Below are 21,221 nucleotides of genomic sequence, written 5' to 3' on the forward strand. Positions count from 1 at the left end.
GTGCTCATGCTAAGCTTTTAGGATACTGTGTTGTCTGTCAGTCTGTGCATGAATGCTTAGACTTTTCTAATTAATACTCCTCTGAACCACTGGGCAGATTTTTATTTAACTTAACAAGAATGCTCATTGGGTAACTCTCTTTCAAATTGATTAAATTGATTGTGTCCATAGCATGTGTATACCACTGGGAATTAGGTGTTTTTTTTAATGAAAACTTAACAGTTCTCTTCTGTTAAACCACAATGGTAATGGATTTATTAATGGTGGGTAAATTTGTCTTGTGGTCCTCTATGAAGTGATTGTTTTCTTCCAAGCACCATCCAGGGGTCAAAACTGTCCAAGCCCAAAGGGTCACATGATTTATAGAGACTTTATCAGTAAAATAAAAATGGAAGGATCAGTTCTTTATATTTGGTGTGTAATATTGTTTTGTGTTCCTCCATGAAGTATTTTCAAATCATGCCACTGTGGTCAAGATTAGCTTAATTCTATGGGTTGCTTGTTTTATGTATATGTATTTTTTTAATTATGTATATTGTAAACAATTAACAATTCTTCTTTGAATTTGTTAGGCAGAGAGATTCAGTATTCACCATGACCATGGTATGATGGACGTCTAAGTTAATATGATTCCCTGGGGTGAAAGTTGGCTACATCCAGGTGTCATTAGATTTATATAAACTTATATAGTAAATAACTTTTAAAATAATCTCTTAAATCACTATGATCAGCGGTTTCATATTTAGTGTGTATCATCATAAGTTTGTCCAAGTTAGTTCAAAACTTCAAAATTGGCCTTGCCCAACGGGTCACTTGTTTTGCGTGTATAATTATATCAAACATCTCTTAGCCCAGAGGTTTTTTATTTGCCATATCTTATAGTGGTTCTCTGCTAAGTTTGTTCAAATCATTTCCATGGAGTCAAAACTTGCCACCCTTCATTGATCAAAGACAGTAAAAGTCTCTGAAACCACTTGGGCCAGAGGTTCAATATTTGGTGTAATTGTATAATGGTCCTCTACAAGGGTTGTTCTAATCATTATCAAATCAGCATAAGCCCTACAGTGGGATACTTTGTTTTAGGTGTATTTTTAGTTCACCTGAGCACGTGCTCATGGTGAGCTTTTGTGATCGCTTTTTGTCTGTCGTCCGTCGTGCGCCGTCAACATTTGCCTTGTTAACTCTGTAGAGGCTACATTTATTGTCCAATCTTCATGAAATTTGGTCAGAAGATTGGTGTCAATGATATTTTGGATGAGTTCGAAAATGGTTACGTTTGCTTGAAAAACATGGCTGCCAAGGGGCGGGGCTTTTTTCCTTTTATGGCTATAGTAAAATCTTGTTAACACTCCAGAGGCTATATTTATTGTCAGATCTTCATAAAACTTGGTCAGAAGATTCATCCCAATAATATCTTGGAAGAGTTCGAAAATGATGCCGGTTGGTTGAAAAACATGGCCGCCAGGGGGCGGGGCATTTTTCCTTATATGGCTATAGTAAAACCTTGCTAACACTCTAGAGGCCACATTTATTTTCCGATCTTCATAAAACTTGGTCAGAAGATTCATCCCAATAATATCTTGGATGAGTTAAAAAAAATGATGCCCTTTGGTTGAAAAACATGGCTACCAGGGGGCGGGGCATTTTTCCTTATATGGCTATAGTAAAATCTTGTTAACACTCTAGAGGCCACATTTACTGTCCGATCTTCATGAAACTTGGTCAGAAGATTCATCCCGATAATATCTTGGAAAATTCAAAAATGATACCGGTTGGTTGAAAAACATGGCTGCCAGGGGCGGGGCATTTTTCCTTATATGGCTATGGTAAAACCTTGTTCACACTCTAGAGGCCACATTTATTTTCCTATCTTCATGAAACTTGGTCAGAAGATTTGTCCCAATAATATCTTGTTATCTCAGGTGAGCGACTTTGGGCCTTTCAGGCCGTCTTGTTTAGTGTAATGAAACCTTGTAGTTTCTTCTACTTTTCGTATTTTCTTCTATTATTTATTTTCCTGGTGCCTTTTCCTTTTGCCCATTTTGCATTTGCTTATTTCGGCAGTTCTTTTCTTTCAGCTTAACATGATTCGTGACCCGGGGTTATCCAACTCTGGCTTTTTCAAATGTTGAGCTTTTGGCCAAAGCCATTATCTTTTGCATCGCCGCTTTTTGAGATGCATTTATTCAAGAGCCAATTATTCTTCTGAGGTTGCGATACAGTTTAAGTTATCTAAAACGATGGAGAAATCTAGAGGAAGAGTAGGTTTTATATTTTGCAAGCGAAACGTCGTTGTTGTTATGTGATTATATACCATTTTAATTATTAAGTACAAAATATACGACAAAGTATAAGCTAGACATGATTTACATCCACAACCACAAACACACACGCACACAGACACACACAGACAGGGGTGACACCATATTACCCTCCGCCATTCTCATATCAGTCATAAACAAGTTTTTCGGATGTACCTACGTTTTTGCGATGTTACTGAAAACCTAGAGCATCATTTGTTGGCTTAAATTATACCATGTTGTAAAGAAACAATACTGGGCTCGTGATGAATCAAAATGCCGGTGACTTTTACGCACTGTGCATTCAATTACAGATATGGTCACTGAAAAGGGTAAAACATAATGTGTTCCAATATATCTAAGCTGCTAAGCAACATGTTTAGAAAAAAACAAACAATATATTTCATAAAATAGTATTACCAGAGAAATATAATTTGTCACAAAAACAAGTACCAATAACTCTCATTTTTCTGAACTATAATGTATGACTGAATCAAATACAACAAAAAGTAATACTATTTGTTTCTTCAGAAACGGTTAAATCCTCTATTATTTTCGTTGTGAATAAAAAATTAACTGGTTTTATTGTCTGCATTTGATGATAATTATATTGTGGATGCATGTAATGCTTTGCAGTAGAAGCTTTTAAGATTGGGTTGATAAAGATAAGATACATGAAAGCGGATAACGTACAGGTATTTCAAATGCCCTTTCACAGATCGCCAAAAGTTGTATAACAAGCTGTAATGTTTTTCCGTTTGTTTAAACAAACGCGACTCAAATTATTTATTTGACAATTAAAAAGGTCAACATACAAATGCAAAGTTTGTAAAAATAATAATTGAAAACAATGATATTTTATAACCAATATAACTTTAAAAAAACCACATCCTGTTCTTAGGCCCACCTCATTGGCATTACCTCAATCTCTTTTGGAAAACGAAATTGCAAAAACTAGAAGCCGATGATTTTGTTAGCACAGGAACTTTTACAATTTAAATGCTATCACTTGATATCATATCATCTTAAGAGTTTTGCTACTATTAAAACTGTAACAAACACTTAAGTACTCGGGAAAACAAAGTCTTGAATAAATACTGTTATTAATGATCGTTAGGCTGAAACATGATAAGACTCGTATATTCATTCCAAATACATGCTGGTTACACAATCTGGCAAAAGCACGCAATTGATAACATGACACGAACATTTACAGACACATGGTATAGAAACTATTTTTAGTGTAGAATTCTAAGTAGATATTTCACCAGTTTTTTTTAATGTTCTACAGTGGTTGGTATTTTTGTCTACCTAGAATAATTTGTTATTTAATAAAACAAGAACTATTCACTTAGTGTTAATAGTATAATCTTATGAATAGAATTAAGCAGTCTTCACTTGAGTGTGGAACGTAAACTGTTGATTATTTCAATCTAAGCGGCAACAGTTCTGAACTGAGGGACAGTTATAGAAAGGGATTTTTAGGTGAAGCCTAAACAGTCATTGTTGGCATTAAAAGACTAAACAGTCACTGCTGGCATTAAAACTAATCCTTCCATAGGTGAACATGTTTTCAAAAATTGTACTGTATGGCACTGACTACGGAAAATACTTTATTTACGTAACTTTGCCTTCATGTTAAATCTTCCAATTGTGTTTTGTGCTGTTCTAACCATACTTCTCTGTAGTGGGCGTAATTGATGCCAAAGAAATATCTTTATTCAGTCTTCATACCACACTTTTAATAGTTAATTAGACGGTCATCAAAATTGAAATTCTATTACGTGTAACTATTTGCGAATTATGTAGATGTGGATTGACTGAAACGTTATTCGTCAGTATCTCATACAATATAACTATTTTTAGTCTATTTTCATCAGTTAAGAGACTAAGTATGTAATATTCTTCGTAATATTTGTCTCTAAATAAAAGCTCGTTATCTAAGATATATGATATTGGTTTAAGACATAGATTTGACTGGTTCCTAGCATAGCTCGATATGAAATCCCTGCCGTTGTAACCAACCACGTGATGTAAAATAAATCCTTCCAGATTTGGAAGTGTGCAATGGCGGACAGGGGGGGTCATTTTTCGAAAATTGCAAAACAAATGGCGTTTCGAACATAACAGAAATTACGTTACCGCAATACAATGTATTAACGGCATCCAAGGCTTCTTTATCTTCCCCTGGGAAGTAAGGTTGCTAGTCCAAAATTGCCAATACACTAGCAAACCTGCGGGAAGTGTTCGAAATATCGAATTGCAAGTTAAGTTCCCAAAACGAAGAATTTATAAGCAGAAACATCGTTTCAATAGCTAGATGAATCTTTGCGGCTAAGAGCCCATGGGATGAAGAGAGTACATATGATGAATCATATTACTGAAACAGAGAATGACGAATCATTTATCGAATTTGAACAAATTTAACAGATTAATGCTTTTATTTATCATGACTTGGCAAGTTTATACTATAGCTCATATAGAAATGGTTTTACGGATGATACTATTGACGATATTTGAAAACAAATCCAGCGTCCTGAAAATTGTGACTTATTGGCGAGAACTAGAGCTAACCAGTGCATTTGGTCCCTGTGAAAAAGTTACACTCAGACTGAAGATTCTAGGCCTAGTGCAATTTAATGAGTTGAAAGACTCCATTAATTTGGTAAAAGTTGTTGAAAAGCTTGGGGTACCGAGTATGAACATGTCGAGCGAGAACTGCTGCTATCGTCCTTTGGTCATGCTAATACGATGATAAACGAAAAACGCAAAGAGCTCCACAAAAACGATAATGACTATAAAATACCGTTATCTTGATTCGGTATAGTTTCCATGCGATTATTTGTTTTAATATGACATCGATGTGGAAAAATATGTGAACACTAAATAACACGAATAGCATTGGCGAATTGATGGGGCTCGGTGGTGGTCCTACAAAAGGCTTAAGCCGGGGACGCATATGAATCAATCTATGTGGCCTTCGCGGAGTTAGGTTCTGTGGTAGAGATTAAGGAAATGACCCTGTTCGGGCTGAAGAATTACGTCAGCATATTACAACTGAAAATGTTTAAAAGATATTTTTGAGCATTTCATTTGGAAATTATTGATTGCGAAAGTCCCATCAGAAAAACTGATATAGATACTTTTTTACCGAGGAACAAATAATAAATATTATAGTATATAAAATTCAGTTGCTCTGTATGATGCATTTAAAGAAGTTGATCATCAACCTAATGAATGTCATTAAGAAACAAACTGCGGTGAGTTCAGTTGCTCTGTATGATGCATTTAAAGACGTTGATCATCAACCTAATGAATGTCATTAAGAAACAAACTGCGGTGAGTATATTATGGTATTACTTTTAAAGTTATTAAATAATCATATTCAGTTCCGACAATTTAATGAGACCTTTGAAGCAGCTTTAAATTTAGGTAAACATAATATTTATTTTGCAAGTACTGATGCTCCGTATGGTTTAAGGCCGGGAATAAAAGTTAAGATTTGATTTTAAAAAATGTACCAGTTTTTAGTACTTACGAATGGTGTTTCGTCTGAGTCAAAATCAGTCATGTACATTTCTGAAAACAAATGAACAGGAATTTAGCTGGTGGATTGAATGTTGACCGCAGCAACATACACTAAAAAACCAGGGCTTATAATAACAACACATGCAAGTACTTTAGGATAGTGTGCTGTAAGTCTTAGTGATAAAATTTGTGGTCGATGGGATGGAACTGAATCCAAGTACAGATAAAAGTCTTGGAACTATATTTTGCAAGTCCCGCTCTTAAATATGTCAGTAAAAGTAAAGCAAATAACAATATTCACGTACATGTACGTTGCTTATAAAAATAATGTTTGTGGAAAAGCTTGAAGACATTGCTTGAACAATTGAATATGGAGTATGGTGTGAAGATATAGACATTTGGGCTTCAGCTAGACACATCATAAGAATAATTAATGAAGCAGATTGAAGGTTTCAATGGATTGATGAAAATCTTGAATGTAAATTCGCTGAATATGTTTGCCTAAAGGCAGTGGGATGCTTTGATTTTCCAGAAAAGGACATGTTTGCATCTCAAAGTCAGATCCGCATGTTGCAGCAGTACATTCGAGTACTTCAAAAAGCCCGAGAGGACAAGGCAGATACTTTACTGGTGGCACCTTTTTAGATAACACAGAACTTCCATACCAGCATCCTGTTTATGTTGACTCACGACCTTTATATTATATTACAATTTTGAAATACCGCAAACACAGAAGATTCATCGTTTATCCAAACAACTACATTTAACGGTGTGTCGCATATACGGCAATCAGATGAAAATCGAAATTTTACTAGCCAGTCTTTTGACATTACCATGGCATCATGGAGAAAGACTACACAGAAGCAGTATTCCATACAAGAAACAGATGGGTTATTTTATGAAATCAAAAGAAAATTGATCCATTTAGAATTATTTATTTTCATTATTGTTGGATACGAAACTGTGGTATGAAACACTTTACTCAGCGTGAAATGCATTGTCTTTTTTTTTAAAAATAAGATAGTTATCCAGTTAGATGTCATCCTGAAGTGGTTCGTTTCTTAAAACAATGTTCATAATTAAAGACATACCAATCTGAAATATCAAGAAAATTTGGATGTATCAAATATCTGTGTTATCTTAAAACATCAATACCAGTACATGATTTATTATTAAAATGGTGTCTTACAAACTTGACTTTTAATGGCTAATGCTGACTTGTTTTAAATCCAGCAAGTCGAAATCATTTCATTAAAAACAATTGAAAATAGTATTAAAGACAATGCTTTTTAGTGTATTGCTTTATGGTGGGTTTTTAAAACAATAAAGTAGAGGAAAAGTGAGTTCAATCCTTTTATAGGGTAAATATATGCCAAGAAATTATTATTGTGAACATAGTACTTTAACTGAATATATTTAATGCACGATTGGATTATGCAATATTAAAAATTAGTTGTTAATAAATGAACAACTGGAACTTCCATAGTGCGCGCTATTCAGTAACTTTCAAATCAAAACAGTGGTATTTCAATTGCTGAAAAGGTTAAAGTCGCTGGTTGGTCTACACATATCACATATTCTTGATTATATGACAATTCCATTGCTCCTGTCATGATGCTGAGTTAAAAAAATAGGGGCTCGTTCAGCTCATTTGTGTTGTAATTTGTTTGTCTCCAATGCTGTATGGCAAGAAATATTCGACTTTGCGTTTAAATCTCATTTGATTTCGGATATGACGCAAGAGAATTTCCCCTGATCAAACAAAACTTACCTCTGTAAGTTGACTTTCGTTTGGAATGGTATAGTCATATGACTATTGAAGGGATCAAATGCCCACCTTATGAATGCCGTATATTGCCGACTCTTGAGTACTAGAATATGATTTGATCCTTCAATGGGACAAATCGTTCTTATGTTTTCAGCCATAAGTAATACCATTACGATACGGTCAATGCATATCTCATTTGATCCGTTCAAAAGAAATACGACAACATAGAACTATCGTCAAACCTCAACTTATTTATAGGTCTTGATTGTTTAGAATCATCTGCTATCATATTTTCAGATTTCTATTTACAAGTATTTGTATGGTCATTTATAACATTTTTCAGTATTTTACGGGCATGTAGTTGAACTTCATGAATTTATGAATACATGAATTTAAATTATGTGTCTTAAATTATATATATTCAAGGTGACTTGGGTAATTGTCGGATAAAACGTGAAATACAGTTTAATGAAATGTTTCCAGTGTTTATACATTAGGTGATTCATGTTTTGTTGTTGTTACTTTCAGCATTGAAGGTTGGTGTCACTGAGACCAGCCATAGAGACAGAAATGCTATAACGTTTGCAAATGATTCAATCACAAACTCATTTGATAGAGGACGTTGTGAAAGAAATTTAGACATGGAAATATTACAAACCAATTTGCCAAGTGGTATTTGTCGTCCTGGTGATATCATCCATTCTGTTGATGACAAAGGTGACAGCGCCGCGGCCTGTGGACGTTTTCGGCGGGAGTCCCTTATGGTCAATCATGGAACATGTTCAATAGAACACATAAACTGTCGGGGTGAATCACTTGTGACGCCAGTTGCACACGTCTTGAAACATTCAGAGCAAAGCGAGTCCAGCCATTTAGACTGGTTTAGTAATGTTGGCTCAAATAATAAAATGGAACGATTTACCGAGGAGGGTGCACGGCCAAAACCCGTGACTGCACAAACATATGAGCATTGTTCTTTAAAGGTGCCTATCAAATGCAATGAAGAGATCAGGTATGCTGTGGGGCAGGGGGAGGAGGCAAGCCGCAGCTGTAAAGAAAATGGGATGGGACTAATTAAGGGAAGTTATGAAAGGGCTAGGATGATGCGTGCTATAGTGGAAAAGAAGCAGGTACGTAACGCATGTAAAGTAAAAGAGACTGATTTTATGAAGGGAAATTGTGAGATGACTAGGATCACGAATTCCGTATTGGAAAATAAGCAAGCAGGCAACAGCTTTTTGGGAGGTGGGGTGGAGCTGACATATGGGAGTTATGAAACGACTGGAATCAGGAATGCTCATGTGGAGAAGGGGCAGGCACTTAGCAGCTGCACAAGAGATGGGTTGAATATTATACAAGGGAATAACGGGATGGATGTGGCTATGAATGCTGTGGTGGATACGAGCCAGGCAGTTAGCAGCCGTTTAGGAGATGATGTGGATATTAGGCATGGGAATAATGATATGGGTGTGGTTAGAAATGCTGTGGTGGAGATGGGGCAGGCCGTTAGCGGCTGTACAGGGAAAGGAGTGGAGCTGAAGAAGGAGAATTATAAGATGACTGCACGCATGTATCCTGTGACTGATAAGGAAAAGGCGGGTAGCAGTTGTAAGAGTGATGGCGTGCAGCTTCTTAAGCAGAATGACTACGTGCGGGCCATCAATCAGCAAGTCAACCTACCTCACACCAGTAAGTTAACTGGGAAGTTACAAATTACAACAGAAGTTTTATATTTGAATCGAACGAACTTTGCAATCAAATACTATATATTTTATTAACTTAGTATATATTTGCTTTGATAGATTAGTTGAAGTAAAACACCTGCATATAGCCAGTGGGGCGGAGCGGCATGCGTATACGGGAGCTAACTGCGGTTAAGTGAGTTTATTTTGAACTAACTTACAAAATATCGTCGTTTTCGCGCTTTTAGTAAATGAGTATCGTGTAGTAGTACTCGGTTAGCAATCTTATATTTCTTTGCAATGAGTATTTCCTTTCGGTTTTACGGCGTTTGTGCTTCCCTGTTGTTTTTTTCGTTTCAATCTCGTAGACGTCGGATTAAAAATTGTATTGTCCCGACGTGGTCTCTGAAAATTGATTTATAACAGAAATATAGTGGTTGTTTCCTTCTTTCTGGAACTGTCTTTCTTTTAAGCACATTTTGGGACCTGACTTTCAAATGAAGAATATATAAGTTATGTGTTATTGCGTTTGACGCGAAATACCTATCTATTGTTAATAAAATGTAAGGGTGTACATTAATATTTGTTTTTATGCCCCCGGTAGGGTGGCATTTAGCAGTTTAACTATCTGTCAGTCTGAGCGCTCGTCCAAAAACTTTAACATTGACCATAACTTTTGCAATATTGAAGATAGCAACTTGATATTTGGCATGCATGTGTATCTAATGGAGCTGCACATTTTGAGTGGTGAAAGGTCAATGTTATCCTTCAAGGTCAAAGGTCGAATAAATGGCTTCAAAGCGGCGCAGTAGGGGGCATTGTGTTTCTGACAAACTCATCTCTTGTTAGCTCCACTGGCCAGAGGCCAGCGGGGCTTATGTCTTGGTCCTGTGTCCGTCGTGCGTGCGTGCGTGCGTTAACTTTTTCTTGAAACATCTCCTAAACTACAAGCCCAATTCTGATTAAACTTCTACCTAATGTTCCTGGGGTGAACCTCTTTCTGTTCAAATTATGCCCCTGGGGTCAAATTCGACCCCGCCCCGGGGGTCAATGAATTGAACATGCTTATATAAAGCCTATTTTGTGCAAACTTTAAAATCTTCTTGTCCATAACCGTAGGGCCTAGGGCTACCAAATTCGGTATGTTTTGACATCTAATAGTTTTCTACTTAGTTTGTTCAAATTATGCCCCTGGGGTCAAATTTGACCCTGTCCCGGGGGGTCACAAAAATGAACATAAGCTTTAATAAGGCCTATTTTGTGCAAACTTTAAAAATCTTCTTGTCCATAATACCAAATTTGGTATGTAGTGACATCTAATAGTCCTCTACCAAGTATGTTTAAATTAAGCCCCCGGGATCAAATTTGACCGTTCCCCCGGGGTCACAAAATTGAACATAGGCTTATATTGGGCCTATTTTGTGCAAACTTTAAAAAAAAATTGTCCATAACCATTTGGCCTATTTCTTCCAAATATGGTATGTATTAAAATCTTAAAGTTCTCTACCAAATTTTTTCAAATTATGCCCCTGGGGTCAAATTTGACCCTGCCCCGGGGGTCACAAACATGAACATATGCTTGAATAAGGCATATTTTATGCAAACTTTAAAACTCTTCTTGTTCATAATTATAGAGCCTAGGGCTACTAAATTTTGTATGTAGTGACATCCTATTGTCCTCTACCAAATTTGTTCAAATTATTCTCCTGGGCTCAAATTTGACCCTGCCCCGGGAGTCATAAAACTGAACATACGCTTATATAAAAATCCTGACCATAACCATTGGGCCTAGGGCTAACAAATTTGGTATGTAGTGACATCTTATAGTTATCTACCAAATTTGTTCAAATTATGCCCCTGGGGCCAAATTTATCCCTTGAAGGCTCCCATCAAAAGGTTGTCCAAGAAAATTAGATTCTTCAAAAAACATGGCCACAGGAAGTCGTTGAACTTTGCATGATTATGCGTTTTTGCTATTTATTCATTATGGGATGAATAAACTATTTTCTTCTTAAACTGAAAGTTTATCAAAATACACTTGGAATAACTTTTTAATTATAAGAGATAAATGCATACATGTCGAGCGTGAAAGGTAGACCAACATGTTAACTATCCATAAATGTTAACCCTTTATCAAACGACACATTTTGGACTGCCCCAAATTGAAAGACATTGCAGACGAGAAATAATATTGTAAAGGACTATTTATAAATTGGCTGGGTGGGGCTCATGCGCAATTTTTCCTTTTTGAAACCGGAAGTCCTGTTTTCAAAACGAAAACAAATTCTTCAGAAGGAGTTATGGTCTATTGGAACGTCAGATGGAAAAAGTGAAGGAAAGTTAGGTCAAGCTAATTGTTTGTCATGATATCTCTTTAAACCTCACGCCATATGCAAGTAGTGTTGCCATGATCGCAACATCTTGATGAATTATAATTCATTTTTTTTGTCTCATAAACATTTACTTTGTTTAACAAACAACCTCTACAAAGTTATCATTCCTTCTGCCTTTCGGCACCTCATGAACCTGAAAAACTCGTAACTTTATGTATCCTCAGGCAAATATCTTCTTTGTACAATAAACAATTTCTTCGCCACGTTAACAATCCTGCTACACTCACTAATGCCTCAAGAATGAAGTAAAGTTCAGTTGATCTACGTCATTAGGTATTTTGCATATGTCATGAACTATATAAGTAACAGAAACTTTGAAACTTACAAACACTTTTTGGAATTTTAGAAAAAGATTCAGGCTTGAATGAAGGAACTTTCATTAATCTTGTAGAGCATGCGTAGATTTGATCTTCAGCATCTAAAAAAATGTGAAATAGAAAGAACGACAGTATCTTTTGGAGAGATAAAATAAAATGTGCCTACGTTATAAGCAAAGGACCTGTGCGACCATTCCCGGGCTTTTTAGTCTGTTTAGCTAACACCGTAGTAACGTTTTCAATATATAAAAATGCTCATCCTTCCAACTTTAAGCGCCCAGTGGGACGAGAGATAGAAAGAGAAAGTCACATGCTTTCGCATAAAAAACAGTGGAGCGATACAGGGCCATCATGGCCCTCTTGTTTAGCATTGTATGGGGTATTATATAAGTGTTTTTGGGCTATTTCTCAGCAACGAATGATCGGAATTCAATGAAACTCTATGGGAAGCTTCACTACCAAGAGGAGATGTGCATATTATCAGCGGGTTCTGGTCGGATGATTTTTCACAGAGTTATGGGCCTTTGAAATTTTCTATAAAAAAAAATTGTCCCCCCAACTACTGTGCCCTCAAGACGTTTCCTTTAATCAGAATATATAGTGCAATTTCGTGACAAAAAAAACCTTTGGGGAGCATCACCCGTCTCCGACGGTTTCTTGTTTATTGATTTATCCGTTTTGATTATTATGTATTTAAATAAGTATACAATAGAAATAAAATACATGTATGTTTTTACCACTTCTGTTTAATTATCATGTTTTGCATTTGCACAGATCTTTTCATCCACTACAATTTCACTTTTTGCGATTATAATATATTCACCAACTACAGAACTTATTTTTAAAGAAGATCGTCAAAAACGTGTCGCAACAAAATAACATACATGTATTAGTATTGTTGTGCATTAAATATCATTACAATATTGAATGAACTGTTAATGTTGAAGTTTGCATTTTACATGTTTTCCATTGAGATGCATCATCATCATCTCGTCAGGGATTGCTACAAGTATTCCAAACTCGTAATAGTATTGAACCGGCTTTGCCAATTTTTGGTTTTCATTCCACTTATGGCACTTTTTTCATCGTTTTGTGTTTTAATGGGCGTGGAACTTAAACATATCTTTTTTTGTTTAATATGTTTGTGTTCATGGAAATGTTCGCTTTCTAGAGCGGTAAACACTTGATGTCGCTTTCTTTTTTTAAATTTGCGAATGGCAGAATTTCTTAAATTACCCATGACATATGTCAGTGTTGAGCATGTGAGAAAACATTAAAATCATTGTTTATGTCACCTTTAAGCTAATAAGTTGAAACTAAACAATTCATCAAAACAATGAAACATGTTAAGTTTTAGCGTTTAATAAGACAAAGTTCTTCAAAACATTTTTCAATGCAGAATTAATTCAAGACAACTATTGCGTGTAAAACCTTCCAACATAGGCATGAGCTGTACGTGTTTCTCATTTGAAAGTAAGGTCCCAAAATGTGTTCAAAAGAAAGTCACTTCCAAAAACGGGGTTAAACCACTCTATTTCGGACATAAGTTAATTATAAAAGATAAAAACGAGTCGGAAAAAAATAATGGTGATTTATGTCATAGTTTACTATACGCATGCGCAAATTAAATTTATTACAAGAGAAAATTATATTCGCACATCCACAATCTCGAATGGCAAGTCATTAAACAACAAATTTGTGGACATGATTTCTTCAATATCTTTTTTTATTCTGATGTCTACGATTAAGAAACCGAAGGAATCACAAACGCCGTAGAGCCGAAAGGGCTTATTCATTAAAAAGAAATATAAATATAAAGAGGCTCACCGGGTGAAAATGCACGCTACTCCATGAAAATCATCAAACAATGCAATTTTGTAAGTCAGTTCCTACTTACAGAAGTTAAGCGCAGTCAGGTCCCGTATACGCATGCTACCCTGATACCAGCTATTTGTATTTAGCCTTAAATTATCCGCAGAACTTGATAATCAGTTCAAGTTAGGCATGTATTATCAGACAGACGTAAAACATTACTTTCACAGCATGCTTTAAGGAACATTTTGCGTTGTCTTAAAGTAGTTTTGTTAGAAATAAAGAAATGTAAGTAATAGGTAAAGTAATGCAATTTATTCTGTTTCCATTTTTAGCTCACCTGATTGCTCAGGTGAGCTTTTGTGACCGGTCTTTGTCCGTCGTCCGTCCACATTTGTTCGTAAACACTCTAGAGGCCACATTTATTGTCCGATCTTCATGAAACTTGGTCAGAAGATTTGTCCTAATGATATCTCGATCGAGTTCGAAACTGGGTCATGCTGGGTCAAAAACTAGGTCACTAGGACAAAAAAAGAAAAACCTTGTAAACACTGTAGAAGTCACATTTCATGCCAAATCTTCATGTAACTGTGTCAAAATGTTTGCCTTAATGATATGTTGGTTGAGTTCAAAAGTGGTTCCGGTCCGTTGAAAAACATGGCCGCCAGTGGGCGGGGCAGTTTTCCTTATTTGGCTATAGAGAAACATTGTAAACACTCTACAAGTCACAATTTTTGCCCAATCATCATGAAAGTTGGTCAAAACATTGGTTTTATTGATATCTCGGACAAGTTTGAAAATGGTCCAGATCGGTGAAAAAACATGGCCGCCAGTGGCCGTTAAGGCCATTTTTCTCAATATGTATATAGTGCAAATATGTGAAAACTCTTATTTAAGTCACATTTTTGACCCAATTTTCATGAAATTTGGTCAGAACATTTGTTTCGTTGATACAAGAGTTGAGTTCGAAGATGGTTCCGGTCAGTTGAATAACATGGCTGCGGGGGGGGGGGGCAGTTTTCTTATATTTATATAGTAAAAAAAGCTTGTGAACACTCTAGAACTCACATTATTTTCCCAATCATCATGAAACTTGCTGAAAAGATTGGTTTTATATATATCTCAGATGAGTTCGCAAATGGTCCCGATCGGTAAAAAAACATGGCCGCCAGGGGGGTGGGGCAGTTTTCCTTATGTGACTAGAGAGAAACCTTGTGATCGAACACTTTATAAGTCACATTTTTTGCCTAATTATCATGAAACTTAGTCAATACATTGGTTTTATTGATTTCTCGGAAAAGTTGAAAAATGGCTCAGATCGGTGAAACACACTTTTTAGCTCACCTGATTGCTCAGGTGAGGTTTTAAGATTGGTCTTTGTCAGCCGTCCGTAAACACTTTGGCATTCACATTTCTCAAGCATTCTTTATCAAAGTTGCTGAAAGATCTCCGACAAGTTTGATAATGAGCAAAATCATTTAATGCCATAATTATTGCCCTTAGATTTTCAAATTTTCATTATATTATACAAAATCCTTGTAAACACTCTAGAGGTCACAATTTTGTTTCAGATTTTTATGAATCTTGGTCATAATATTTATTTTTGTAAGCAAATTTTGATATTTGGTAAGGGGGGTCAACTCAAAATATAGGTAACCAGGTAAAATCTTACAAAAACAAAAACACTCCATACGCCAGTGTTTTGGTTCAATAATGATGAAACTTGACCAGGATGTTTGTCTGGACAATATCTAGGTAAAGTTTGACATTTGGTAAAGATTGAATAAACCGACTCCTCTCAGGTGAGCGAACTATGACCATCTTGGCCCTCGTGTTAATGTATTACTGCAGGTCTCAACCATAAGAGATATACGAACGACGTCAGATATGCCAGTAATCCGCTAAGGATGTCAGGAAACGAACACAAGAACCAACCAAGTCAGGTAATGACCCTTAATGTGAAGAGCCTCTTCGTAGTGATCCACGCAATTAGCACTTATATAAAATATGCCATTAGAAATTTACCAACATAAACATGTTTCCTATAAGAAACATTTATTTTGTCGAAGAAAAATATGCCTCACTTATAACATTTTTAGTATAATTCATTAATTTTTATGTGTTGAATTTTTAACCTAATCATTTGTTCTATCATGATAAATATATGGAAATTCGTTTTTGTCGCATTGATTATAAATCATAAATCAATTATTTTTGCTTCAGTCTTTAATGTGGTGTGTTATACACTATTGTTAAAACACTTGTTCTTTAATATGCACCATCACTACAACCTTTCGGATGATTCAGGGCTTAACAGTCTTTATTGTTCATTCGTCATCTTTTTTTTGCATAAGCGTTGAATAATGTTTATCAGTTGATATATTTTTGTCGACCCCGCACAATATAAATGGAAGTGTTTAGGTGCAATAGAGCTGATCTCAAAAGTATTTTCATAAATTATAAAATATTACTATGAGCAATCACACATGTTTCATGTAGAGACAGTGCGTCACATGTAAGACCCAACCCTTAAGCTCAACGGTCCAACTTAAAAGTAAGTGATGAAATTTGGACATACTACACCAAACTTATGAATTGCTTCAACCCTGTCATCAGCATAGTATCGGTGTTACAGGATATAGCTTTTCATGACGGTAACGTATCATTAAATTCAGTTCGGAAATTATTTTAAAATTAGACATGTGAGGCCCGTCTCTCAAGTTCAAAGGTTTAAGTTTAACGGACGAGGTTTTTAAAACCTTAAATATACCAAGTTTATGTGAGATTATAATGTATACATGCATACACATGCCATTATTCGATTAAAACCAACGTATTCGCACTTCGTGATTGAGTCGACATTTTTGTTCAGACCGGAGGTGACGTAGTCGAATACCACATGATGAGTTCATAAAATTAAGAATCGAATCAGTTGTTGGCATTGTAAAGTTCGACATGTATATCGAAGGTTTTTTTAAGTACGCACATATGACGGCGTATCTTGATTGTGTTAAGTATTGAATTATGATTTAATCAGACAATTATAAATGACAAATATTGAACAGATAAAATAAGTACCAGAAACTGATCGATGAACGAATGCAAGTCTAAACTAATCGTTCAAATTTAATATGTAAACAGCGAAGTCAAAACAAATATTGTAAATTTGATTTAAATAAATCTTACGTAAATATCGCGTCATTTAAACCAGAATGGTCCAGAATATTTGTTTTATTTCTTTTGCTATTATTCGGACATGGTCATTTTGTTTAAACCCGATGTTGTCCCTGCACACGATTTTGTATTTATGGTAAATTGATCTCGTTGTTGTCGCCATGCACTTCAAAGGGAAAATTATCTCATTTATATTCTTTTTATGCCCCCGAATCGAACAATCGGGGTATATTGTTTTTGGTCCGTCTTTCTGTCGTTTTTGTGTCTGTCATTGTATGGGTCACAAACTTTAACCTTGGACATAACTTTTGCAATACCGAAGATAGCAACTTGATATTTGGCATGCATGTGTATCTCATGGAGCTGCATATTTTGAGTGGTGAAAGGTCAATGTCATTCTTCAAGGTCAAAGGTCAAATATATGGCTTCAAAGAGGCGCAGTAGGAGGAATTGTGTTTCACGAACACAGCCCTTATATTAATAATTAGTCTTTATAATTAGCCTTGATTTTATATAAATATGAAGAAATTAAATTGTTCTAAATTATCCGCGAGCGCGTTGACTTTATATGATAAAAGACAAATACCATGTCAAAATTTTTAATTTTGCGTTTTATTTTATATCTAGATGTCAATACTATTTTTCTAGTGCAGTATGTTGTGTATTCTGTTATAATGATTACTGAAGACAGTCACAGATAATCAGCTTGTTTTATTACTGTCTGTGCCAGATGTAATTGATAACAGTAGATCACTGTTAACATGCCTTCACAGAAACAAACAGGACCAACTATTTTATGACACAAGCTTGATTTATGAAAGCTGTAAGGTGGTAATACACCAAATTGTGCCAACTTGGTGCAACTTTCATGCCTTGTTGGCATTGTAATTTGCACCAGTACAGACACTTTAGTGGCCTACTTATTTGTCAAGAAACCACCAAAATGAATGAATTTTATAAATGAAATGTAAACATTATTAACTGAAATTGCCTTATTTAATTTTGCGCTCGTAAGAATTGCAACACAATCTTGTATGATAATATAACTTTGTAGTCACAATAATAATAAAACATGTTTTTCTTTTGATCCACTTTAGAAATTTATCAAGAAATACACCTCAGTATATTAAATGCTAATAATGATTTATCTAAAACGTTAAAGCCCGTACGTACCAACAATTGATTATGACATCGAAAACTGTTTCCAATTTAATTAATTCATATAATAATATTTGTATTTAAAAGTATATTGCACTGCCAGTAGCCTAAAGAGGTATCCGGACAAACGGCACCCGGACATTAATATTAAACAATGGCTACTTCATTTATGAAAACAAAGGAATATTATAAAATCAAGATACATTTACACTACAAGAGGAATAATTGGTACATTACACATATTGGCTTCTTATTCATATTTATTGAATCAAGCTCATGGACTATTTTGGGAACATGTTACTTACTAGTGAAATTGTAAATGTAAGCTGAATTATTATGTTAACAGTGAAAGAGTATTTTTATTTGGTTCATACATTTTTGAATGGCTAATCATATCTATCGTATAAAAGCAAACCCACCACATAAAGGAATCAGTTAAATGATACACTATTTCTAGCGAATCATCTCGATTTTTAAACAAGCAGTTGGAAATCGTCTAAATAGATTGTGTAAAAAATATATTTTTTGTGGTTCTTAATATATATATATATAAGGCAATTTCAGCAATAGCAGCATAATAAACAGTAAAGAGCCCCCTTTTCACATTTTAGAAAAAAAGGTAAGCAACACTATAATTATTGAGGTTTTATTTTAGAAAATTTGTTATAAAATAAGGCTGGTAATTCTAAATGTTTATGCAAAGCTTTGAATCTTTGCTGGGCGTAAAGTCCACAACCTTCCCGTCGATTATCCGTCGTAAACTCACGGCTATCAGGGGCGTAGCTGCTATTAGGCACAGCAGGCCCGGGCCTACAATTTTTTTTAACATGAAAAAAATATAAATGCTTCAACTTCGAAAAACGCATTAAAATGTTGACCTTGAGTGGGTGATGTGTTAAATATCTGCATTTCATATTGACATAATCCTCAGACAATGGATTCTGGTCGTGTTCAAATGACATATCTTCCAATTATCAACTCTACTTCTTTCTATGTGCATAGATTCTATCTCGCTTCTTTTCACGTGACTTGCTGTTACAAGTTTACATAGGTCTACATGCAGATCTACTTGTCTCATTTCAACACTATACAGTAAGTTGTAATCGATTATCGTTGGATTTTAAAGAAACATTCCGAATGATGTTTATGACCGCGGACATTTAAAATGGAGCACTTGCCACCGTATCCCGATCCATTGACTGAATCCGTGTCGGTTCGGTCCCTTGACGCCGAACAAAAACGGTACGTTATAGACATGCAGACAGTATTATTTGAAAGAATGCCCATGGTTTGACTTGTGAATAAGTGGAGTGTTACAATTTTAAATGTTTCTCTGTTCCATATTGTTTAAAAATTTAGTTCTCTGGTATAAAGATAATACAGTAAAATTGAGTTCTCTGACATTGAGATAAAACAGTAAAATATCAAAGAAAAGCGGGCCAAAGTCTTATATTTTCTGGGGAAGGACCCCCGCACCCCTCGTTTTTATGTATTATATCCGGGCCTACAGCTAAAAAATGCTAGTTACGCCCCTGGCTATAATTTATTTGCGCCTGATACTATCGTCCTATGGGATGCCGAAGAATCCTTTCTTCCCCTTTTCAGGACGAGCATTGCATCCAAATGCTTCACACTGCACCATCGTATTATCTTTAGATCCGCAATGGTACGTTACAATTCGAATCGTAATCAACTGAACGTAGATTGAATATTCATAAAATGCAAGTAAATGATCAACACAGTCCTGTATACACTGACGCTTTTCGCGAAATTTGCGTAACTGTAAATAACAATGGAGGTCGTTCTGGGTCATGCGCAGTGGTGTTCGACTACGTCATCGGGGAGAAATAGCGACGGTATTTGCCGAACGCATTACGGAAATTACCGATCATTAAAATCATCGTTTTAGCTCTCAATACTGTTTTTTTTGTTTTAATTTCAATGTTATCATATGGTATTCCTCCATAAAATATTATTTTTAAGTCAAAATTCTTCTGTTGATCTTCAATATCAAACATGATGTCCCATACTATGCCATAGTCCTGAAGATCCCTGTATTCGGCCAAAGACTAAGAAGGAAAAAAACAGGTCTAGGTTCACGAAGGGTTGAAATATACCCTACTACAGAATTAGACTGTTGTTTAGAACAATGATTAAATAAAAGGTGTTTTTAAATGAGATCAAAAAGATGTTCAGCTACAGAAAAATACAAACTGTATGATGATTTGTGAAAGTTTATTGTAACAATTTCACTGGGCATAAGCTGCTTCGTGAACCTAGTCCTTTAATTATATCTGCATTTATTCATTTGCTTTATCTTTCAAAAACGTCGATGTCATTTTACTTTCATGAGAATGCATTGTATTGTTTTTCAGAAGTTTTCCAACCCAGATAATACCCTCATGCCCAGTTTTCATGATAGCTACTTTACAGTGCATCGATCTGCGGACAATCTTTACTTGCACAACTTGTTTAACACAAATATGAAGGTAAATTATCAGGGTGTAAAAAACTAGTATGACGTTAATTTATTCATTTTTGTTCAATAATTATACACTTTTTGCAATCCTTTCCCTCACACATGTCTCTTGTTTACATCTGAACCATCATGCCTCTCATGTCCGTTTTTTATCGACTTAAACAGCATGTCTAAACCTTTTTTTAGTTATTGATTTGAGACAAAAATGCGATTATCTTCTAAATCACATAAATCTTTATGAAAGTAGACACTGTTCACGTTTTTTATATACGTCATTCATTTTGAGCGGCTCGACGAGTTCAATAATTGAAATGTAATTAATGATTGCATATGACCCTAGTCTGTATCCATATTAATTTTGCCTGAAAACATTACCCGTGTTAATGTGTCCTACGTGAAATGTCAGTCAGGTTTGTGATGAAAACAAAAACAAACGCATAACATTTGCAAATTACAAGAAGGACTCTAAGACTCCAATAAACTTAGTGTGCTTTATGATATGGGCCCTTAGACTCCGTTTAATTTATGGTTCAACATGGTATAGACCATCGGAGTCCATTATATCGCCGTGCAATAAAATATAGGCCCTCGGACTCCAATGGAACCACTG

At 35.3% G+C, this 21,221-nt stretch overlaps 1 protein-coding gene across 7 annotated transcripts in view; it reads left to right on the plus strand.

Moving 5' to 3' along the window:
* Positions 1-21,221, plus strand: part of LOC127838383 (uncharacterized) — a 101,861-nt gene that overhangs the window by 75,362 nt on the left and 5,278 nt on the right. For all 7 annotated transcript variants that reach the window (XM_052366142.1, XM_052366135.1, XM_052366151.1 and 4 more), the window contains 3 exons: positions 8,125-9,285; positions 15,652-15,743; positions 20,508-20,621. In XM_052366142.1, coding sequence (XP_052222102.1) covers positions 8,125-9,285; positions 15,652-15,743; positions 20,508-20,621 — 1,367 coding nt within the window. The remainder of the gene's footprint in view (positions 1-8,124; positions 9,286-15,651; positions 15,744-20,507; positions 20,622-21,221) is intronic.

Source organism: Dreissena polymorpha, chromosome 1 (genome assembly GCF_020536995.1).
Source record: "Dreissena polymorpha isolate Duluth1 chromosome 1, UMN_Dpol_1.0, whole genome shotgun sequence".
NCBI lineage: Eukaryota > Metazoa > Mollusca > Bivalvia > Myida > Dreissenidae > Dreissena > Dreissena polymorpha.